At 40.8% G+C, this 19,284-nt stretch overlaps 1 protein-coding gene across 1 annotated transcript in view; it reads right to left on the reverse strand.

Moving 5' to 3' along the window:
• Window positions 1–13,225, reverse strand: part of LOC117232140 (insulin gene enhancer protein ISL-2B-like) — an 82,252-nt gene extending 69,027 nt beyond the window's left edge. Inside the window, exons 1-2 of the mRNA XM_033491323.1 lie at window positions 12,764–13,225; window positions 4,594–4,802 (exon numbers count right to left, since the gene is read on the reverse strand). Of these exons, the coding sequence (XP_033347214.1) occupies window positions 4,594–4,802; window positions 12,764–13,132 (578 nt within the window). The 5' untranslated portion in view covers window positions 13,133–13,225. The remainder of the gene's footprint in view (window positions 1–4,593; window positions 4,803–12,763) is intronic.
• Window positions 13,226–19,284: the final 6,059 nt, after the last annotated feature.

The following is a 19,284-nucleotide window of genomic DNA, read 5'->3' on the forward strand; positions in this document are numbered from 1 at the left end:
TCTTCCCCACGCTTATCCTATCTCACTTTCTCTCTGGATCAACCTTCTCTTTCGCCTTTACTCCCCATTCACTCGGTCGATCGCTGGTTCTCCCTCTGTTCCGGGTATCCCTCTCTTTCTCCCTCTTACACCAGCTGTCTCTGCCGCCTTCTATCCACGGATGTGCAATTCGACCGTCTCTCTCCCACCGTCCGTCGCGCTTCTTTCTCAGCTGGCTCCCCCTTCTAGCAACCCCTACCGCAAGCCTGATGTCGATGCTTCTGTCGCGTCACTCCGCTCCGGAGTGCTACTTCTCTCAATTCGGATAGCGGCTTGTTTTTCCTTCGAAATTTCACGGGGAAATTTTCTCCACGAGTTACGCCTTTGCAGGCAGATGAGGGGGCAGGAGGCGGCCGCCTCCCGAATTGTCGTGGCTGACTCGCAAGTATACACATACGGGTATACACGAAGAAGGACCGTGACGTGGTTGTGTCTTGCGAGAGTCGTTCCGTCAAAGGATTGTCTTTAACGATACTACCGGCTCCGAGTTCCCGGGTAACCTAACGAGCAAACTGAACAGGATATTAAATTGAGGCAATCGTTGCCGGCAAATTGAACCACTTTTCGTTCTGTCGAACTCCCGCGATGAAATATGACGTTGAATCTTGTTTTATGTATTTTAAATATCTCTTATTCTCTCGGAGTTTCACTTCCATCTTCAAAGTTCGAACGATCGATCCAAGGACACTGACGTACCATCTTTTCCAAAATTTGCCTCTTTCGATTCAATTTTTCCGTCGCCTCGAACTCTTCCTCGGGAACTTCGATCTTTACAGAGTCAAACTTACTTCGTGTAACTCCATCCGCAGTGATAATACATTTTCTATATTTTGTTTCTATTCCTTTTTCTTTTTTTTTTTAATTTCACTAACAAAATATACAGCTTTCAAGTTGCAATATACATCCTAAATGAGTTTCCTGCGAAACAGATCAGCGAGGAAAACACGCGATCGTAATTAACGCCAAGTTTTACTTGCATTGTGTTTCCAGCGAGATCGATTTCTAGGACGACGTCCGACTTCCGGAAATACGAAGGAACCGCGCGCGCCACTGGACATCTGGATGGACGAATCCGTCTCCAATTCCGGCATGCGGGACGGAGACGCCTCGTAATCAAATATTGATACTACGCTAGACTAAATCGTTGGACTGTGCTAACAGATTAGAGCGTACGTGTGCTGCTGCGGACGAGTCTCTCGCGATTGGTTCGACAAGGAAGTACCACGACTAACACGACCACGAATACAAATGTCCAGCGGAATCTTATAATCACAATAATTCAATAGAAAACGAGATTTTCTATTTTTACGAGGAATCTAAGGTAAACCTTTCAATGTTTCCTCCTTTGATCGATTAATAGATTTTTCATATATTTATACACAGGATTCTATGAATGACGGATGAGAAGGGACTACGTTTAGCACAGTCGCGAATATAAATGTTTAAAGGAATTTTACAATTAATGCGACTTAAGGAAAAAACAAAATTTTCAATTTTCACCTGTTCTCCTTTCGTGTTCATGTGTAGAATTATATATGCTTCATTAAAAATGTCTCCATTTAATAACACTTTCTTCCATCTACTTTTATCTTGTTTTTTAAGCCATTTTGCCAAGAATGCAAAAAAATAAAATAACAGTTATGAATCTGTAATATTATTTACGAATGATGAAATAAATTAATTAGAGGAATGAAACGCCTGTACCAACGAAGGTATTAATCATTAAATTTTTAATTTTGCACTAGATCTTGTGTATAATTACATGTATTAATCTTCTTGTGATTATGATCTGTGATATTTTTACGATCTCTTCAAAGTAAAAATTTCAAATGTTCCTTAAAGCCTTCGCTACACGAAACCAGTCCCCGTCGAAGATCGTAATAAAGGAATTAATTAAACGAAGTATAAAATTTCATAACGACCAGCCGACCCGTTTTACTTCGAACTGCCACGGGGCTGAATATTTTCCTTCATTGTCGACCGTTTAATTAATTCGTTCCATCCCCGGAACGCTGGCCAATTCGTTTCGACTACGTGTCACTCTCTTTCATGTTTATCTAATTTGTCAATTCTCCAACAATTACGTAACTCTCAAGAAAAAAATAATCGAGAGAAAAAAAGGCAGGTAATACAACTTTCGAAATATTAATTTATCCATCCAATCTACTTAATGAGAATCAACCATAAATTTATCAGATTATATATATGCTGTGATCAATAACGAGAACAAATTACGTTTCAGTATCTATTTCATCACGCTTGCTCGTTCCAAGACTGTATCATATATTTTCCAGGTTTAATCAGAGATGAAAAGAAGCATCGTTTCGCGGCGAATTAATAGGTCGACAAAGGAAAAAAGAGAATACGGACAGACTCATTGGATTCTGTACACACCGGCTGCCCCGGCCAGATTGTGCCGATCTATTTTAAGGTGATGCCAACTAACTTCTGCGTCTGTTTCTCATTAAATTGCGCTTTGACCTCGAATCTTCTAAATTTGGAACGGTCTCCGTCGATTAACCGTTTTCAAACGCGACGTAGACCATCTCGGTAATTTTTCAATCTATCGAAAATGAGAATCGATTTGACATATCGACGAGATTGTTTGGAATCCTAAACCTTCGCCAATAATGCAACTCTAAATATCAGTAATTTAATGACCGGTATCACATTATAGCGGAACAAACAACTTTGAAAATTGTAAAGTTTTCAACGTTATATCGATACATCATTAAGATCGTTATAATAATTTTGTCACATAATTTTTGCTTAACCTACCATAGCCTCCGTATCAGAAATCAAAGTTTCACACTTTCCCTTCGTTTAAACTTAACGAACTAAAAATGAAGAACCTCTGTTCACTCGATGATAAACCATCTATTCGAGAAATCGATGATAAAAGGTATGATCAAAGAGAGTCGCGAAGCGGGGCAAAACATCACGTTGTTACAAAGACAGTATTCGAAAAGAGGGACGAAGGAAGCGGCGTATAATCAACGGCTAAGTGTCACAGCGAAGTGACAGCTTCGTAGATTGCAGCTATTTTGCGCCAGCGGAATGTTGATTGTTCGATACTTGGCGCCAACGAGTCTGTTCGGTTGGTGATCATCGATGCACCGGAAGTGGTGCGATTAATTCAGCCGTAGTAAGCGTTTATCAGCATGAAAACGTTACGTATCAATTATCGTTAATTCCTATGTCAGTTGCGAGCCAATGCAACTTCGCTCGTGTAATCCACGCCTCTTTTTCTTCCGGCGCTTAAAAGTTTTATCATCTTCATCGTATTACTTATCCGCTAGTGCAGACACGTTTAATAATCGAACAGGCTGATACGAATACGCGGCCACGGAATTAATCGGTCGAGCAATTGCGTGTCTGCGATTTAATGAAGCTCTAAACGCGACGTTCGTGCCGTGTAATCCTGTTTCGCGATCAATCAACGGCTGCGAGTTGGGACGTTTCAGGCGAGCAATCGGGTCATCCCCCTAAGTAACGCCAGCGTTTCCAACAATTGATAATAGCACCGCTAAAACGTAATTTGTACTTGAATAAATGTCTTCTGTAGAAATTAGAGTAAACGGGAAAAGATTTATAACACTTGACGATAACGCTCGATTCAACTTTGTATAATCAAGTTGGAAGAATTTTAACGAAGATTAGGTTGCAGGCGTTCATGCATTTATGGGAAATTCAAGTACTCTGAATTCGCATAATACGCAAAAAGAATATAGGATATTCAAAATTGCTCGTTATCATCTCCATGTGAGTTTCACTTCTCTAACAATTAATTAATTCTCTACTAATAACTTCTCATAGAAATACAAATTTACATAAACATTTGCAGGTTACTACTGCTGCTGTTGCTAATGACATAGAAACCGAAGAATTTTAACGACGAAAACGATTAAAAAAAGTATCGAATAATTATAGCATATTTTTCCTAGTATAGCGGCAGTTCAAGTTGAAACGGAAAATTCAAATCTGGCAGAGACCCATATTATTGTGTCTTTGAATACTAACGTTGTTTTGGGTTACAAAGTCTAGAAGCAAAAGAACTTTGAACATTGCTTAAAAAATTATATTGCATAAAAATAGAAAATTGTTATTGCTGTTTCTTATAATCTTCAGCCAGAGTTACACAAAAAGGTTAACCTTCTGTGGTAACGTCCGTTGATATAAATATATGAACATTATTATTATTATCCATTCTTCGATTGATTTAGTAGCATTGAACGAGCGATGATTAAAACCGGCATACATTATCTCTGCATTTGTACTTATTTTAACTCGTTACTTTATCAAATACGCATACACGTTATAACCACCTCACTAGTGTAATTTCTACACGCAAAAATTGTTATTATACGTGATTGATATTTTTCAATTTGTCTCTTTCATACATGAAAATATAAAAATATTGGTGTGGTTGGGAAACGAATTTCGCGATTGTACGAATTTTGTAGTTCGTTTCACAAATTCGCAACGATACTCGTACCATTAGGTAGTTGAATGGTTAGCTGGGCTACTTTCAAGAGAAGTAAGTACGATCCTTACCTTCTGTAGTCGCTTTTGCAGAGGATCATGCCGCTCCTGGTGTAGCACGAGTGGCCGATTTCCGCCAGTGCCGCACCACAGTACGAGCACTTGAGGCAACCGTTGTGCCAATACCGATCCATCGCCAGCAACAGCCATCTTTCGACTATTTGACCGCCGCAACCGGCGCACTGCTGGATCCCCGTTGGACCACTTGGACCACCTTCTTGCTGTAGCAAAAAGGACACACCATGTTTCATCGTAATGTGCATAATTCCTTATATAATACTAAAACTTGCAAATCAATTTATTCAATTTATTATATCGTCTTACGGGCGCTTTTTCCAGAAAGCTACAATTATTATTTGTCAGCAAAGTGAAAATCATATTGAAACGATTTGTAAATTGAAATTCGGAACGATTTCAATTGGTCAATATGGAAATTAAAGAATGGAATCTGGTTAGAAATATAATAGAAGATTTTTGGTAAATTTTCCAAGAGTTTTCCCAGGCAGAGTAAATAATGTTTCAGGATTTCGAAATCGTGTTTCCTAGAGAAGTTCTCGAATAATAATTGGCTCACGCAATTAGGAAGCAACGAAGTTACTCGGTGACTTCAACTTCTTGCGGCACTGAGAACTGCGAAGTTCTCCAACCAAACGGCGCGAAGTGGAAATTGATTTGTCCAAACAAACTGGCGAATGCTACTTTCATGGATACACGTGAAAGTACATGGAACACTTTCCAATTGATATTCTGCTACAAGACAAAAGAATACACGAAGTATAACATATACATTTTCCTAAATTTTCGCACGGTGTATTTTATGTGCGCAGAAAACAGGATATGAAGCACAGAAATTTTAATTCTTTTTTATAAAGGAGCTATATATATTGCCTTCCTCAGCTAAAACGGAATTTCCTATCTAGTATTCTCTTATTTTTCAAAATGTCTTGAAATATGAATGAAATTCCTCGAGCTTTCTACTTTAGGTGAAGTTGCATTATACAGACCCGTTACAAAATGATGAAATATTTTAAATGGAATGAAGAAAAACAGATAACACGAAGAAAATAATGAAGCTTTGGTTTTCCTTAATTTGCAAAATGGTAGTATCTACATAAAACTTTGATTAATAAGGACATAATACGGTCTAACCGTGAAAGCAATAACTGTAAAGAAATGTACGACGAGTTACTTTGTATCTTTGAATAATTACGAACATTTTGTGCCTTGACTTATGACGAAGCATACAGTAAAATATAAATTCCACTAAAAAGAGTCAATAGTATAGTAATTTTAAACAAACCATATTAAACACAAATAAGTAAAACAGCAAGCGTATTATGAAGTACCTACTATCGTTTGTAATGTTAATGGCTGAAGCTATAAAAGTTTATTTATCACTAAGCTGATTTACCACAAATTGGTTCTTTAATAGAACCTGCCTTTCCCCATAGTTGGACAATATAACAATGACTTACACAGTATCATTCTACAAATTTTATTCATTATTCCAATGGAATCAGAAAAAAAGACAAAAGTACGAAATTTACATTTGGAAGATAATAAATCATCGCATTGTTCCTGCGCGACTTTTTCACCATTTCGTAACAAGCGAGCACCCATTAACGTGAGCGCAATTACATGTGAGCGTAATTACGTAAAGACACATTAGCAGATCGATTAAACGGCGCGGTATTTCTTGTTTTAATCGGCAAAGACTTTGGCTGTTTTATCGAGTGTCCACCGGCCGATTACACAACGAAAATGTTAAGCGTAATAACACGTTGCAATGCGAGCCCGCGACGATTCACGGTACTTCTATTACCAGGAAAGAGGGAACGAGGAGGAAGAGGAGGAGGAGGAAGAGAGAGAAGCATTGCTATAATTAATACGAAATCGAAAGTCATTAACTGACGATAAATCATCGTGAAGCGTCAAGCGGGCAATCTCGGCGAACACTTAGTCGCTCGATTATGTAAACGCCGGTAAGCGTGAATAATCGTGGTCGACGTCGCTGATTATTAAAATATACGGCTATCTGATAAACCAAGCTGAGAATTGTCGCTGCTCAGCTCTGCACCGGGAAAATCATTGCAACCTTTCGATGTACGGAGCTTCCACGAGAATACTGTACGTGCTCTATTGTCTCTCCTTGAAACGTCTTATCTACCACATCATTTCGAAATATTCGAGAAAACCTAACTTCCATAGTATACCTTCTCCTACCTTCGTTTTTTTTTTTTTTTTTTTATTAAATCGGCGACATTTAATTATTATTTCATAGCAACCGGTATAATTAGTGTACACGCAATAGCTCACGAAGGTATTAAATTGTCCGGAAAGTGTCTTCCTTTGACAAACGTGTCTTTTACAACTATGCACCTTCATACAAACGTGAAACCAAGTCTGTGAAATATCGCGGTGTTTATCTCAATAGAACAAAATGGATCGCACGTAATTCGACAAAATAATATAAAACAAAAAACATTGTGTGTCCATTATTTCCTCATAAAACGAAAGAAACTTTTCGAACAATCTAATATTTGGACATTTGTAGAAACCTTTCCTATATACGTTACATGTTCTATACAAAACAATCTGAAAATTCATGGCTTTGAAATATCACAGTAACGAGAGTCCACTGTCATTGTTTATAGCGGTAACGAATCTGAACTTGTATATACATAGAAGTTACGTGATATTTTGTCCAAGTATATAAAGGATATTTCGTTTATCTTGGATTCATTAGCATCTCTGTTATTTTACCAATCGTCGTGACAGTCGTGTCTCGTTAAACACATTATGGCGCTAATAAAATTTCAAAATGTTTGGCGTAACAGATATAATCATATTCACGAAAGGTATGCATAAATGTTAAAATATTCTCGTGAGCCATTGTATATCTTGAAAAATGACAAAACGCTAGAGGACAGGACATTTGGTAGTGTCGCCATCGAAATTTTCGTTCGTTTGATCGAGTGTTCCATCGCGTGGATTCTCGGTGGATAAATTCGAGGCACCATACCGCGATTGTAATCTGTTTCAAAGTAAAAATTCACGTGAAGCGTGACTAACGCGCGGAACAATTAAGGGGTAGGTTATCTTTAAGGCGAATCTTTTATTACAGGAAATTGAAAAGGAAAAAAGAAATATAGACAGGCCCAAGTACACGTTTTCTGGGAACTTGCACATTTAGACGCTTCCAATTTGTTGGGAAGCGGAGAGTGTCGTTTCAATAAGCCCGAATTCAAGCGACGTACCTTTTCTTGCCGGTCATGAACGTCATTAATTTCTGTCAAGCGCATAATAAACTCTAAACGGATTGGAGTGAGCCATGCTAAAGACCGGCCACTTCAAGCTTTTTCTTCGGTTCACTGTTCAACTAGAGGAAATCAATTTCGAGTGTCTAAATGATACACGTTAACGTGCATATTTTTCCTCCTATTAAAATTGAAACTTAAAGAATTTGAAACGTGTAATTGGACGTTAGAGTATGTATACGAGTAGCGTGAAAGATGAAGGAAGGTTGTGTAACAAAATTGAACCTATACAATTCAATAAATGTATATGAAATTGAAATGTAAATCGAAACGAACTTTCCGGCCAATATATCACCATAAATAGTTATCGTCAAATGAACCGAAAAAAAGTCTTATAGGCTTCATAGATTGGCATGTTCTTCGTGTAACAATAGAAAAGAGAAATTTGAAGACGGTCGTTTAACCAAAATTTTAACTATATTACTTTACTATAAGTAATTTTCCAATATTATAAAATCGATTTATTCCGAAAATGAATGATTCAATCAGTCAACAGAAAAAAAACGGTTTCCACAAGACCGATCAAATTTAGCGAGTCTATTCCAGATTCCGTCATCTCCTGCAACCTGTTCGGTGAAACGAAACTATTTCTGACCGAGTCGAGCGTTATTACACGCGCGACGACTGCGCGATGAGCGGTCGCGCGTACCAGCGTGGAAGCTTCGAAAAACAGCGAGCGCGCAACTGGTTCCGAGGCCGTTGCTTGATTTACTGGAACGATTTCTATGATAATCGGGCGGAACAAGCCTGGACTTGAAGAACGCACAAACGAAAGGACCAAGAGACACCGAACGTGACGCCGTAAATTCAAAATCGAGGCCGATATTGGCGCTACAGTTCTCCGCGAACTTTGATCTCCATGGAAAACTTCTTGCAAAATCGTTGTTGTAATTTGCTTACAAGAATCGCGTGGCTTATCGTTCCACTTGCATCTCATGAGATATCGCGACAACGACCTTTCTGTCCACGCGAGTCCGCGAAAGAAAGGTAGAAAATGCAACAACAAGTAGAGAGCAAAAGAGAAAAAGACTAGAAGTGTGAGAGAGTTCAAGGTGGCTCGTCCGAGTAAACGTCAACAAAGAAAAAAAAGTGTCTTCTTAGAAAGCGACGCGTGCAGCGGCGGTAATTTATCGAGGAACTAGAATCGCACGGTAAACTCGGTGCTCGTGTTCGATCAACGAGGAAAATCGTTTTCCTTCTCACTTTTTGCCTCGACCTAACGACACTTCTTTCGCAATTACCACGCAATTACGATCGTCCAGTTACTATAATCGAATGAAACTCGCGTAATTGCGCGTAGGAGGTGAGTCACAATGCAGTAGGGAACAAGAGACGACGTTGATCATCGTGGATTCGATTGTTCTTACGGTTCCGAGGCAACGAGTCGAAGCAAATTGCCAGGGAAAAATTCGGAGAGCAGAAGAAAGGGGGAGGGGAGAGTGAACGTAAGCAGCGACGCGTCGTATTAAACAAACACAGGAGAAACGTTCTCTGCGTTGCGCAATCGTTAGCTTGTTGGAAAAATTTAATTAGTCCCCCCACAGCTTCCCTAATGAGAACCATTTTCGCGACACGGGCAAAAAAGCATGGTGTATTGTCTTTCGTTGAATGGAAGAGATAAAAAGGGATAGAGAAAGGGATGGATCGATGAATATGCATATTTAGGCGGGAGAACGTGGCTAATACGAACGTTCGATTCACAACGATACCATTAACGCGAGGCTGAGATCGGAAACAGCCGAGCATCGGGACAAATCAAGGCAATCGGAACTGCCGGAGTCGTCCGGGCAATTTGCTTCAACTAGGATCACTGTCGAACGTCCCCGGTCAGATTCTGACGAAATTCGAACGTCCAGCCTCGAAATTTGCAACTGAAAATCGATTCAGAATCAGCGAACGTTGAACGGTTTTCTTTTTTTTTTATTTCATTGATCCACGTTAATTATTCGTACAATTTATGCAACACGAAAAGCTATGTAACGATGGTATGGATTCACTTCTAGATACTTTAGGGTTACGAAAAATATTCAGGACGAAATAAGCAAACCACAGCTTCCACTGTGCAACTAGTTCGCAGATATTGCCACGTTTGTCGCAATGAATACCACAGAGAAATCATCCAAATGACGAAAGACCAAGTAATATTATAATTTGGCTCTTACAATTTTATCTCCGGTGAAACATTTCATTTGGTTCATCCGTGACGCGATGGCGCTGTAGTGATGCGCGTGCACCTCCATGATCACCAACAGGCTCCCTCGACACAGTACCCGAAAATGATCGTCCTCAAGCACTTCTCACGTATTCACGCGGGCACTGATATAATTCGTTCTCGTTCGAATCGCCAACACGAAAATAAATTCTGTTTGGTATACACCTTGTTTGAACCACCTTGCACCAACCACCACGAAGAACCATTCAGGAAACACGATATATTTCCACGGACCCGCACGGAGCACGTTGTTCTTGGAATCTACGCGTCGCGACAAAGTTGCGTTGCCGTCGGCAACCGACAACAAGCTTCTCCTGGTTCGTTGTAACGCGCCGAGTGTAGCATCCCGTGGGCTTAGTCCAAGCTATATACACGGTGATCGGTCCCAAAAACCACTACGCGTGGTAGCGATGACGATCGCGATTACACGACGCAAAAAGCGGTCACAGAGCGCGCGAAAGACACACAGAGAAACGGTGTATATAAAGACGGATATATAAAGCAAGGAAGAAGGTGAGAGAGCACGCGCCACGAACAGAGGAAAAAGACGAACCGGTCCCGACCGAAGTCAGCAGCAAACTGACTGGTCCGTGGCTGCTTTGGGCCTCTGAATGCCTTGCGAGAGGCCCCGGGTTCAGGTAACCCAGCCAGCCACAGCAGGAGTGGGCCTGCTGGTGGGGGAAATAAAAAGGTGAGCCTAGAAAGGACCTAACTAACGTTGAAAGGGGACGGGACCCATCCATAGCTCCGGCCAGGCCGAACGAGGACAAAGATACGTGGTAGGGGAACGTGGAACAGAGATCGTGCTAAGTATTATGGAGTGAAACACGTTGCACGGAGAGAAGAGGGGGCGGCGTTCGAGGGAAAGAGGCAACCAGGGGGCAGCCTGGCCTCCTCCAGTTCCCCTCCGCCCCTATTCAATTATATTTCTCCATGGTAAATGCCTATATTGTTACGTTTGTCAATGGCGAGCTAAGTGAGGGTCACGTAGACGGATAATGTCTTCTGAATTTTAGCCTGCGACCCTGCTGCCGCGATTCTCTCGTTCGTCACTCTCGTTACCGACCCATGCAATGTTACTTGTAAAGGTATAGCTCATCGCACCTGTACGTCACACTGATTTCGCATCGAGGTGAAAAGTCGTTTCACACGCTAATCTATTGACACGATCAAGGTGCAAATATTTGCATATTAGGGTGCATGGGTTAATCTGGTTACTCGGGGTAAGTTTGCTGCGGTAATAAAAGAAATGTAAGACTTTGTATGTATACATACTTGATGAACAATTACTGGAATTTGTAAAAGTGCGTTGTTGTAACGAAGGAATTGAACGTTATGACCACTTTTGTAGTTCTAGTATTAAAATATGGATATATTTGGTGTATCAATAATTCTCAGGTTACGTATATAATTGTCGCCTACGATTAACATTTTTTCAAATGAGAAGTATTATTGTTTAGGAGAAATTAGACAGTGCAGAGGGAATGAACTTACGTAATGAACGGCCGACGCTGGTTATTACGCGAACAATGAGCCGCGTACACGTTCCAGCTGTTTCCGGTTGAAAACTTTTTCTCGTGACCATCGTCGCGCGACCAGCCAGCGTAGAAAGTGCATTTTAATCGTACGAGGAGAACCGTTTCGCGGTACGAAACGCTTCCAAGACCGGACCGTTCCTTCTCTCCTTTCCTCCCCTTCGATGGAACAGAGTTGGCGGGAAACGAACGCCACTCGACCAGGCCTCATTAACGAGGGACTTTAATTTAATTTCATTCGCCGTTTGATTCTGTAACGGTCGTCGGGAACAAGAATAAGGGGAGAGAATAGCAACGAATGGGATAATAAAAGCGAACAGGAAGTACAATGATACGGGGAATGATTCCTCTGTACGGATTGAGAACTGAAGATGTGAAATTAATCTGAAGAAATCATCTATAGAGTGATTTAATTTACGATGTGATCAAATTTACAGATACATTTCGAGATTCGAGATTCGAGATGAGAAGGGAAAGAGTTTTTAATGTTTATGGATTCAAATGTCGAAAGTTATACGATACCGACGTAGCACAGGTTCGAATTTCGCAAACTTTACAAAATTAAATAGATTGCTACGTTACTCGCATCAACTCTCAATACAATGATACGGGGAATGATTCCTCTGTACGGATCGAGAACCGAAGATGTGAAATTAATCTGAAGAAACCATCTATAGAATGATTTAATTTGCGATGTGATCAAATTTACGGATACATTTCGAGATTCGAGATGAGAAAGAAAAGACTTTTTTATGTTTATGGATTCAAATGTCGAAAGTTATACGTTACTCGAGGTAACACCGGTTCGAATTTCGCAGACTTTGCAAAATTAAATAAATTATTACGCTACTCGCATGATTTCTCTGTACCAATTGAGAACTGAAGATATGAAATTAATCTGAAGAAACCATCTACAGAGTGATTTAATTTACGATCAGAGCAATTTTACAGTTACGTTTCGGGATTCGAGATGAGAAAGAAAAGTGTTTTTTATGTTTATGGATTCAAATGCCAAAAGCTATACGCTACTCGGCGTGGCATAGGTTCGAATTTCGCGCACTTTGTAAGATTAAATAAATTACTACGCTACAATCTTCTCAATAAGTTGACAAACTTACCTTAAGCGTACAATTGTTGTTGTGATTGACCGGTGGATAAGCAGGATGTCCCGGTAAGTGGGGGTGTGGGTGTCCGGGGTGATGTGGATGATCGGTCATCATTCCAGCACCGCTGTGATGATGTCCGTTGCTGCCCATGCCCTGTCCAGGCTGAAGGGACCCATAGGGGGTGGCTGGGTCCATTGATGGCCCATGAGGCGGTGAATGGGGACTTGGTAGGTCTGGGGTTGTTGTGGTGCCGCCACCGCCACCCCCACCGCCTCCGCCGCCAGTACTGTAGCCATGATGGGGCCCGGAATGATGCGGACTGCTCGAAAGCGAGGGATGATGCGGGTAGGCTGCGGAATGGCCCGGATGGTGGGGGTTCATACCAGCGGTTAAAGCGCTCGCCAGCTTGCTCGGTGGAGAGGGTGGGCCCGATGAGCCCACCGACTGCTTCTCACAACGAAAAACAACAGTTACTGGCCTACGGTAGCTTACTGAACACCGGCACTGTTCGAACCGGATATTTTCTTCCGGCTCTCTACTGCGACCTGAAACTAGAAAAAACAAGGTTATACAGGTGATTCTGAAGGTTGTTTGCGGGGCTGTTTGTATTTATAGGCAATGGCTACGGGTATTGATGGGTAACGTGGATTACAGTTGCAGGTGGACGTCAGGTTGGAAAGTGTTATAAAGACGCGGTAAGCGGTATTCAAGTTGGTTTATAATGAGTGTTTGACAAGTTTTAAAGGTATAAGATACGACGTTATGGCAACCGGTGATGCCACGGTAACATTACGCGTTAGGTCGTGCATTAATAGTCACTAAGCCACATGGATGTACGAGTTGTATCATGATATTTATTAGAGAAAGCTTCATAAAAGTTATTAAAATTACGAGCGGAAGATCTGCGAATGGCTTGCTATCGAACTCGTACCAAGACTTTCGTAGCCCTGACTTTCATTCTAGAATTTTCAAAACACTCTATGTTACGTCGCGTGAAACGGTCCGTGCGACGTTCTTCAATCTCTGGCCGTCAAGGCTCAAGCACCATTAGACAGACCCTCAATAAACCTAAGGCCCCACCATAAACCGAATCTTATTAGCTTGCAAGAACCTTTAATCCTGCAAATATTTTCGGTTTATAGCTGGTACTTAAAAAAGTCCTTAGGTCTATTGCATGTTCTTATAAATTCACTCCTAACGTTGGTCATAACCAATCGGCATCGCAGATCGTTACCCTCACTTTCCTGACGAAAAGTGTAAGCAACGAATCTACGTTCTTCGTTCAAAGGGCACACCCTTACCGAACTCTCCTCCATATTACATAAGAATGAACTTCACTTCTACGACATCAGGAGGGTCAACTCAACTTTTTCTACTACACTAGACTTGTTCCACAGTAACATTCAACAGACAAATCTCATCGGTTAGTCTACATCAACTCGAGTCAGAGGACAGTGCAAGGAACAGCAAGAATCTCCAAATCGAAGATAGTCAATCGACAGAAGATATATCCTCACCGTCGTCAATACGAAAGGAGTCTCAGGTCGTACTCGTTCGTAGTTGTCATTTCAAATACGCAATCTTGTATCACACTGAAATTAAATAACCTGTTAATAGCAGCGGTATATTCAATCAACCACCTTTATTATCTCACTAGAAATAAGGGATCGAATGATTCGTGGCGTCGATTAGTTAAATCGTAACGGGAATTTACGACTCCCGTTGGCGCGTTTTTTCGAGATCGTGTCTCCCCGCGAACGTCCGAAAGTTCACTCTATAAAGAAAGTCTAATTACCACCAGAGTCAATAATATCGATCAACACATTCGATCGGTCATCGTTACGAAGAAGTTGAAGCAGCCTTCGAAACTTCTTTCATAAGAGGACGGTCTGGCGAAAAATCTCGAAAACACACAATGTTTAGGCCGAAACAGTTTCCGAACTAGTCGTAAAGACGACCGCCGCATTGCATACTGCGATGAAACTGTACTGGCTGATATTAATTTCACCGGCGGCCGGAGTTCCGTGCAATTTTATTGGCCCTTAAGACGACGCGCAACGATTTCATAATGTCTCTCTCCTACCCTCTTCTTCTCCATCTCTGCCACGATTCCAATGAAACAGCAGTTCGTAGCAAAACGATTCGTCGGTGAGGTTCGCGAGAGAAAACGTAGGGAAGGGGGTGGTAGGGAAAGAGACGGATGATGGACCTTTTACGACAGGGCAATTCGCGAAAGAGTTCGTCCGTCGAAGGAATATTTAAATTCAATCCGGATACAACGGTAGTAAAGCATCACGGTTCCTGCAGATAGAGTGAGGGAAACTAGAGGGACGAAAGGTGGTCGAACAGAGGTGGTAAACGTGGCCTTGTTCACCGTTCGCTGACTGTCCTGTTTCTTCTTACTTCTGTTTCCTTTGATGCTTCTTCTGCCCGTACCAACGTCTCTTCACCCCCACAGAACCACGCGATAAAGACGTGCTCGATTGTTATTGTAACTACAGACATCAAGGAATACTGGGACGATTGGTATAATAAACATTTTACGAGAATCAGTGCGATGGTTTGTTTATCGAGCTTACGAGTAATTATAGTCGAACGACTAAGGGTCATTTCGAAGTTTCTAATTTACATCGTGAAACTTGTCTCGTTCATTTAGATTTTCTCGATTTATGAGTTTTAAAACTTGAATCAAGTTAAGTCACGTTACGGGTTTAAACTTTAGATATTAACTTAGAGTATTAGGGTGATTGACAAATGGTCTCCAGCTTTTTTTATTAGATTTTTTAGAACTAGGTTGAAAAGTATTTTACTTTTCAGGCAATTAGTCGACAGAAGGGAAACGTCGAATTTGGTGTAACGGAGGATTTATGTTTCCATTTCGTGGCACTGCTAGATTTTTTGCGGCTGATGTAGGCGTGACGTCAAAGATCTAATTTTCCCAGCTATAATTAGAATAGCGGCCCGGAAAAACGGGGATTCAGGGAAATCGATAAAAAAGATAATTTCGATCGGGACGTTCCCCAATGGGAACCACGGACACCGGAAACGAAGCGTCCGCTGTGGCGAAGAGGAACAAAGCCTGCTCTAATTACACACCTTTGTGATCTTTTCCGGTATCCAATCGGATCTCCTCGTTTTCCTCGCTCTTCGCACGATTAATCTCGTTAACTCATCGCCGTTAACACCTTCTAGTCACGAGCCGACACGTGATATAGGTGTTCCTCGAAAGCAAACGATTCATCTTCTAACCATTCCACGATTCCTATGAAATCTAACACGGTTATAAAGATCCTCTTCATAGTTCTATCTAGTGGTTACACGGAAGAAAATTAGAACAGAGTGGGGAGCTGACGTGGGTCATGGTGAGGCAAGTGACCTTGAATAATGAGATTTCTTGTTTCAGTCTATACTCTACGACTTATAATTCTAAAATCATTCTACCTTAAATTTTCTTTAATTCTCATACAAACATGAAGTAAGATATACGTAACACGAAAAAAAGTCTAATTAGAAGTATAGTACAAAAACGAACAGTTAAAATTATAAAATTATTGTTGAGAGTAATTTTATTGCATGGTAGCCTGAGTTTAACTTTTACGTCATGAAATATCTTATTAGGCTGGTTATAATTATCAAATAAAAATAATGTAGTTTCTTAAAATTATTTTTCTTAAGCTTCGAACAATCCAGTTTACACACCTCACCCTCACAATTGAATCTTCTCTTTCCAGAAACACATACGTATTCCACGAAGTCGTTAACAGTAACCTTACCAGACCCGGTTAAATGGGCGGTTTCAAAATTTTATTTAAAATTGTACGTTCATTGTTACTTCTCTTGTTCATCGAACTTTATGTAAATTCTCCTATATTAACAAAAATTGAGAAACTGATTAATCAGATAATATAAGAATTTACATAAAGTTAGATGAACAAGAGAAGTAACAACGAATGTACAATTTTAAATTAAATTTTGAAACCGGTCATTTGACTGTGCCCGGTGAGCCTAGCGTCAAGCCCGAGAAACACATTTGACGAACAATGGCTGTTCGATTGGTTATCAAACAACCTCGTTAACGTCGGATAATCCCGCACAAAGGTGAATAGGAGGACTAATTACATTAAGAGGCGACGAGTCGAAGAATAAGAGGGAAGAGGGCGCAAAAGTCTGGTGACGACGATGAAATGCAAATGCTTGGTGAATTTTTGGTGAAGGGGCCAAGTCGGCATTAGGATTCATAAAACGAGCTGACCTGTCCCTTCGTTAAGGGCCGTGAAACCGGCGTGCGACTTGCCCGACACGCCCACCTTAATTAACAATAATCTTCCTTCCTGGTAGCTCAGCGGGTGTCGCTTCGGGACACGATCGCCGACCTATACGAAACTTCTGTCTTTTTGTCCGGGGCCGGATAACGAGTACCTTTTCTTCTCTTCGGTCGCGCCACGTCACCCTATTTTGCCCGGTCCCTAGCATTAAGAATATAACGGTGCCCGGTTCCTGACCGTTTTCTGGAGAAAACTGCGCGTGAAACGAACCTGCGTTGCTCTCAGATATATTCTCCATGGAATATCCAATTTATTCTCTTACAAAATATTTTCACCGTTCGCTTGTTCAGAACCTGGTAACTTTGTTAATTCGATTTTTTACAGACAGAGAAGTTAAGATTACAAGCGTGATGTGGCGAGTATCGTAAGGCTCGGTTGCGTGCGTAAATAAAAGAGGTGAGAAAGTATCGCTGTTCGACACGTGAGGCTCATCGAAACGAAGCAAATTTCAATTTTATATGAAACACAACGTACCATGTAATATTTCCCTGCTACAATTACGTATATACATTTGTGAGATGGGTTTAATACGTAGAACACTGCGAATTATTGAAATGCATACAATAGTCGTGCAGAAAATAATCGAAGAGTGATTGATCGACTGAGTAGCTCGAGTGTATAAACACAACTACAGAGAGAGAGAGAGAGAGAGAGAGAGAGAAAGTTGGAAAGAACGATTATACGGATTCCCTGCGTTAATTGCAGTTTACTGTGACTTTTATCACAAATAACGCGCGTCAACTAGAAAAAAATTACTTGCAGACGAAACAGAGTCTATCGCTATCCTAGATCCTTTAGATTTGTATCCTCGAGGGAGAATAATAGCGTGTTCCGTTTCAAACGAGCTACCTACTACGTTCCAGGTCCCTTCTAGCAACCTAGTGAAGAATGAGCAGTGGCCAACGTTAGGTATAACGAACACCGAACAAAATTTCGTCGCGCCATCACGTTGCCTGATTCGAACTTCTTCAACTTCATTTTGAACGGTTTCCCGTGAAAGTTGTGCGATGCGGTTATACTGACCTCTTCTTTGTTGCAGTCGTGTGTACGCGGCTTAAAAGAACGCGCCAGCGTCCTTAACGTCAAACAAGAATAACAATACTTCGTTAGAAACTGCGTTCCGACCTTGTTATTCTTCAAATTTTGCATCGATATTCCTCGCGATAATTAAAATCACCGTCAAATTCGGAAAGAAGACAAACGTTACACGCTCATCATACATAAGATTTAATTTACGATCAAACATTTTTGTAATTAACAGTATAAAGTACGAGTGGAAGTACAGTCAATCAAATTTAGATCCAATTAACTTCCTTCACTCTGAATCAGATTTCATCTTTCTCGTTGATAAAGTAATCTCACACCCTATACCTACTATTCTTAGGGCTACAAACAAAATCGTATCTTGACGAGTCGGTACTTTCGTGCGATTCCAAAAAATCCACCGGAAACCATCGAATCGATAAGAGATTACCGGTTCTTCATCATACATGGAAACAGGAGTCACTGCGCCTATTAAAACGAATTACAAAGGCAATCGGAACGGATGCAAGGTGGAAGAAAGAAAAGAAGAAAGAAAGATATAGAAAGGAGCGAGAAAGTGGAAGGTGAATGACGACGCGGCCGAAGCATTTTTACCGGATTTAATTATACGGACGTTTGAAAATCTCCCGGGGCCCGCAATATTTATCAGCCAATGTGTACCAGGGAGGAAATTAAATTCAAAGCGAGACATCGAAGGAGTCGTGCGTCCCGTTGCGCTACCACCTGCCAGTTTCTCTATCTACCTCTTTCTCTTCGCTCGTCACATAATCTCTCTTCGTTTCTTTCACCACCCAAACCCTCCCACTTTTCGTGTTACATCCAATTAAACCTCGCGGTGTTACACGTTAATTTCAATCTTAATTGTTAACCATTAATTATTAACTACTGGTTGGGCTTATCGGTCCATCTAGACAACAGGAGCGTTTAAAGTGAACGATTGTCGATAGACGCGTGTATCGGGCGAAACGATCGATGAAACTGCATTTCAAAATCGCAAGTGTGTCCTGTTTAAGGGTTGAATCTTCTTGCGCTAATGTCATTTTTCTTTGAAATTTACATAGAATTATGTTGATTAAGTCTTTGTATTATTCTAAATTTTCTAATTATTTTAAGTTAGTTTTCAAAAGATGAATATCCAATTTACGGAATATTGGTTGGTGTAAG

The sequence above is a fragment of the Bombus vosnesenskii genome, unplaced genomic scaffold (genome assembly GCF_011952255.1).
Source record: "Bombus vosnesenskii isolate JDL3184/JDL3185 unplaced genomic scaffold, Bvos_JDL3184-5_v1.1 scf7180000013285, whole genome shotgun sequence".
NCBI lineage: Eukaryota > Metazoa > Arthropoda > Insecta > Hymenoptera > Apidae > Bombus > Bombus vosnesenskii.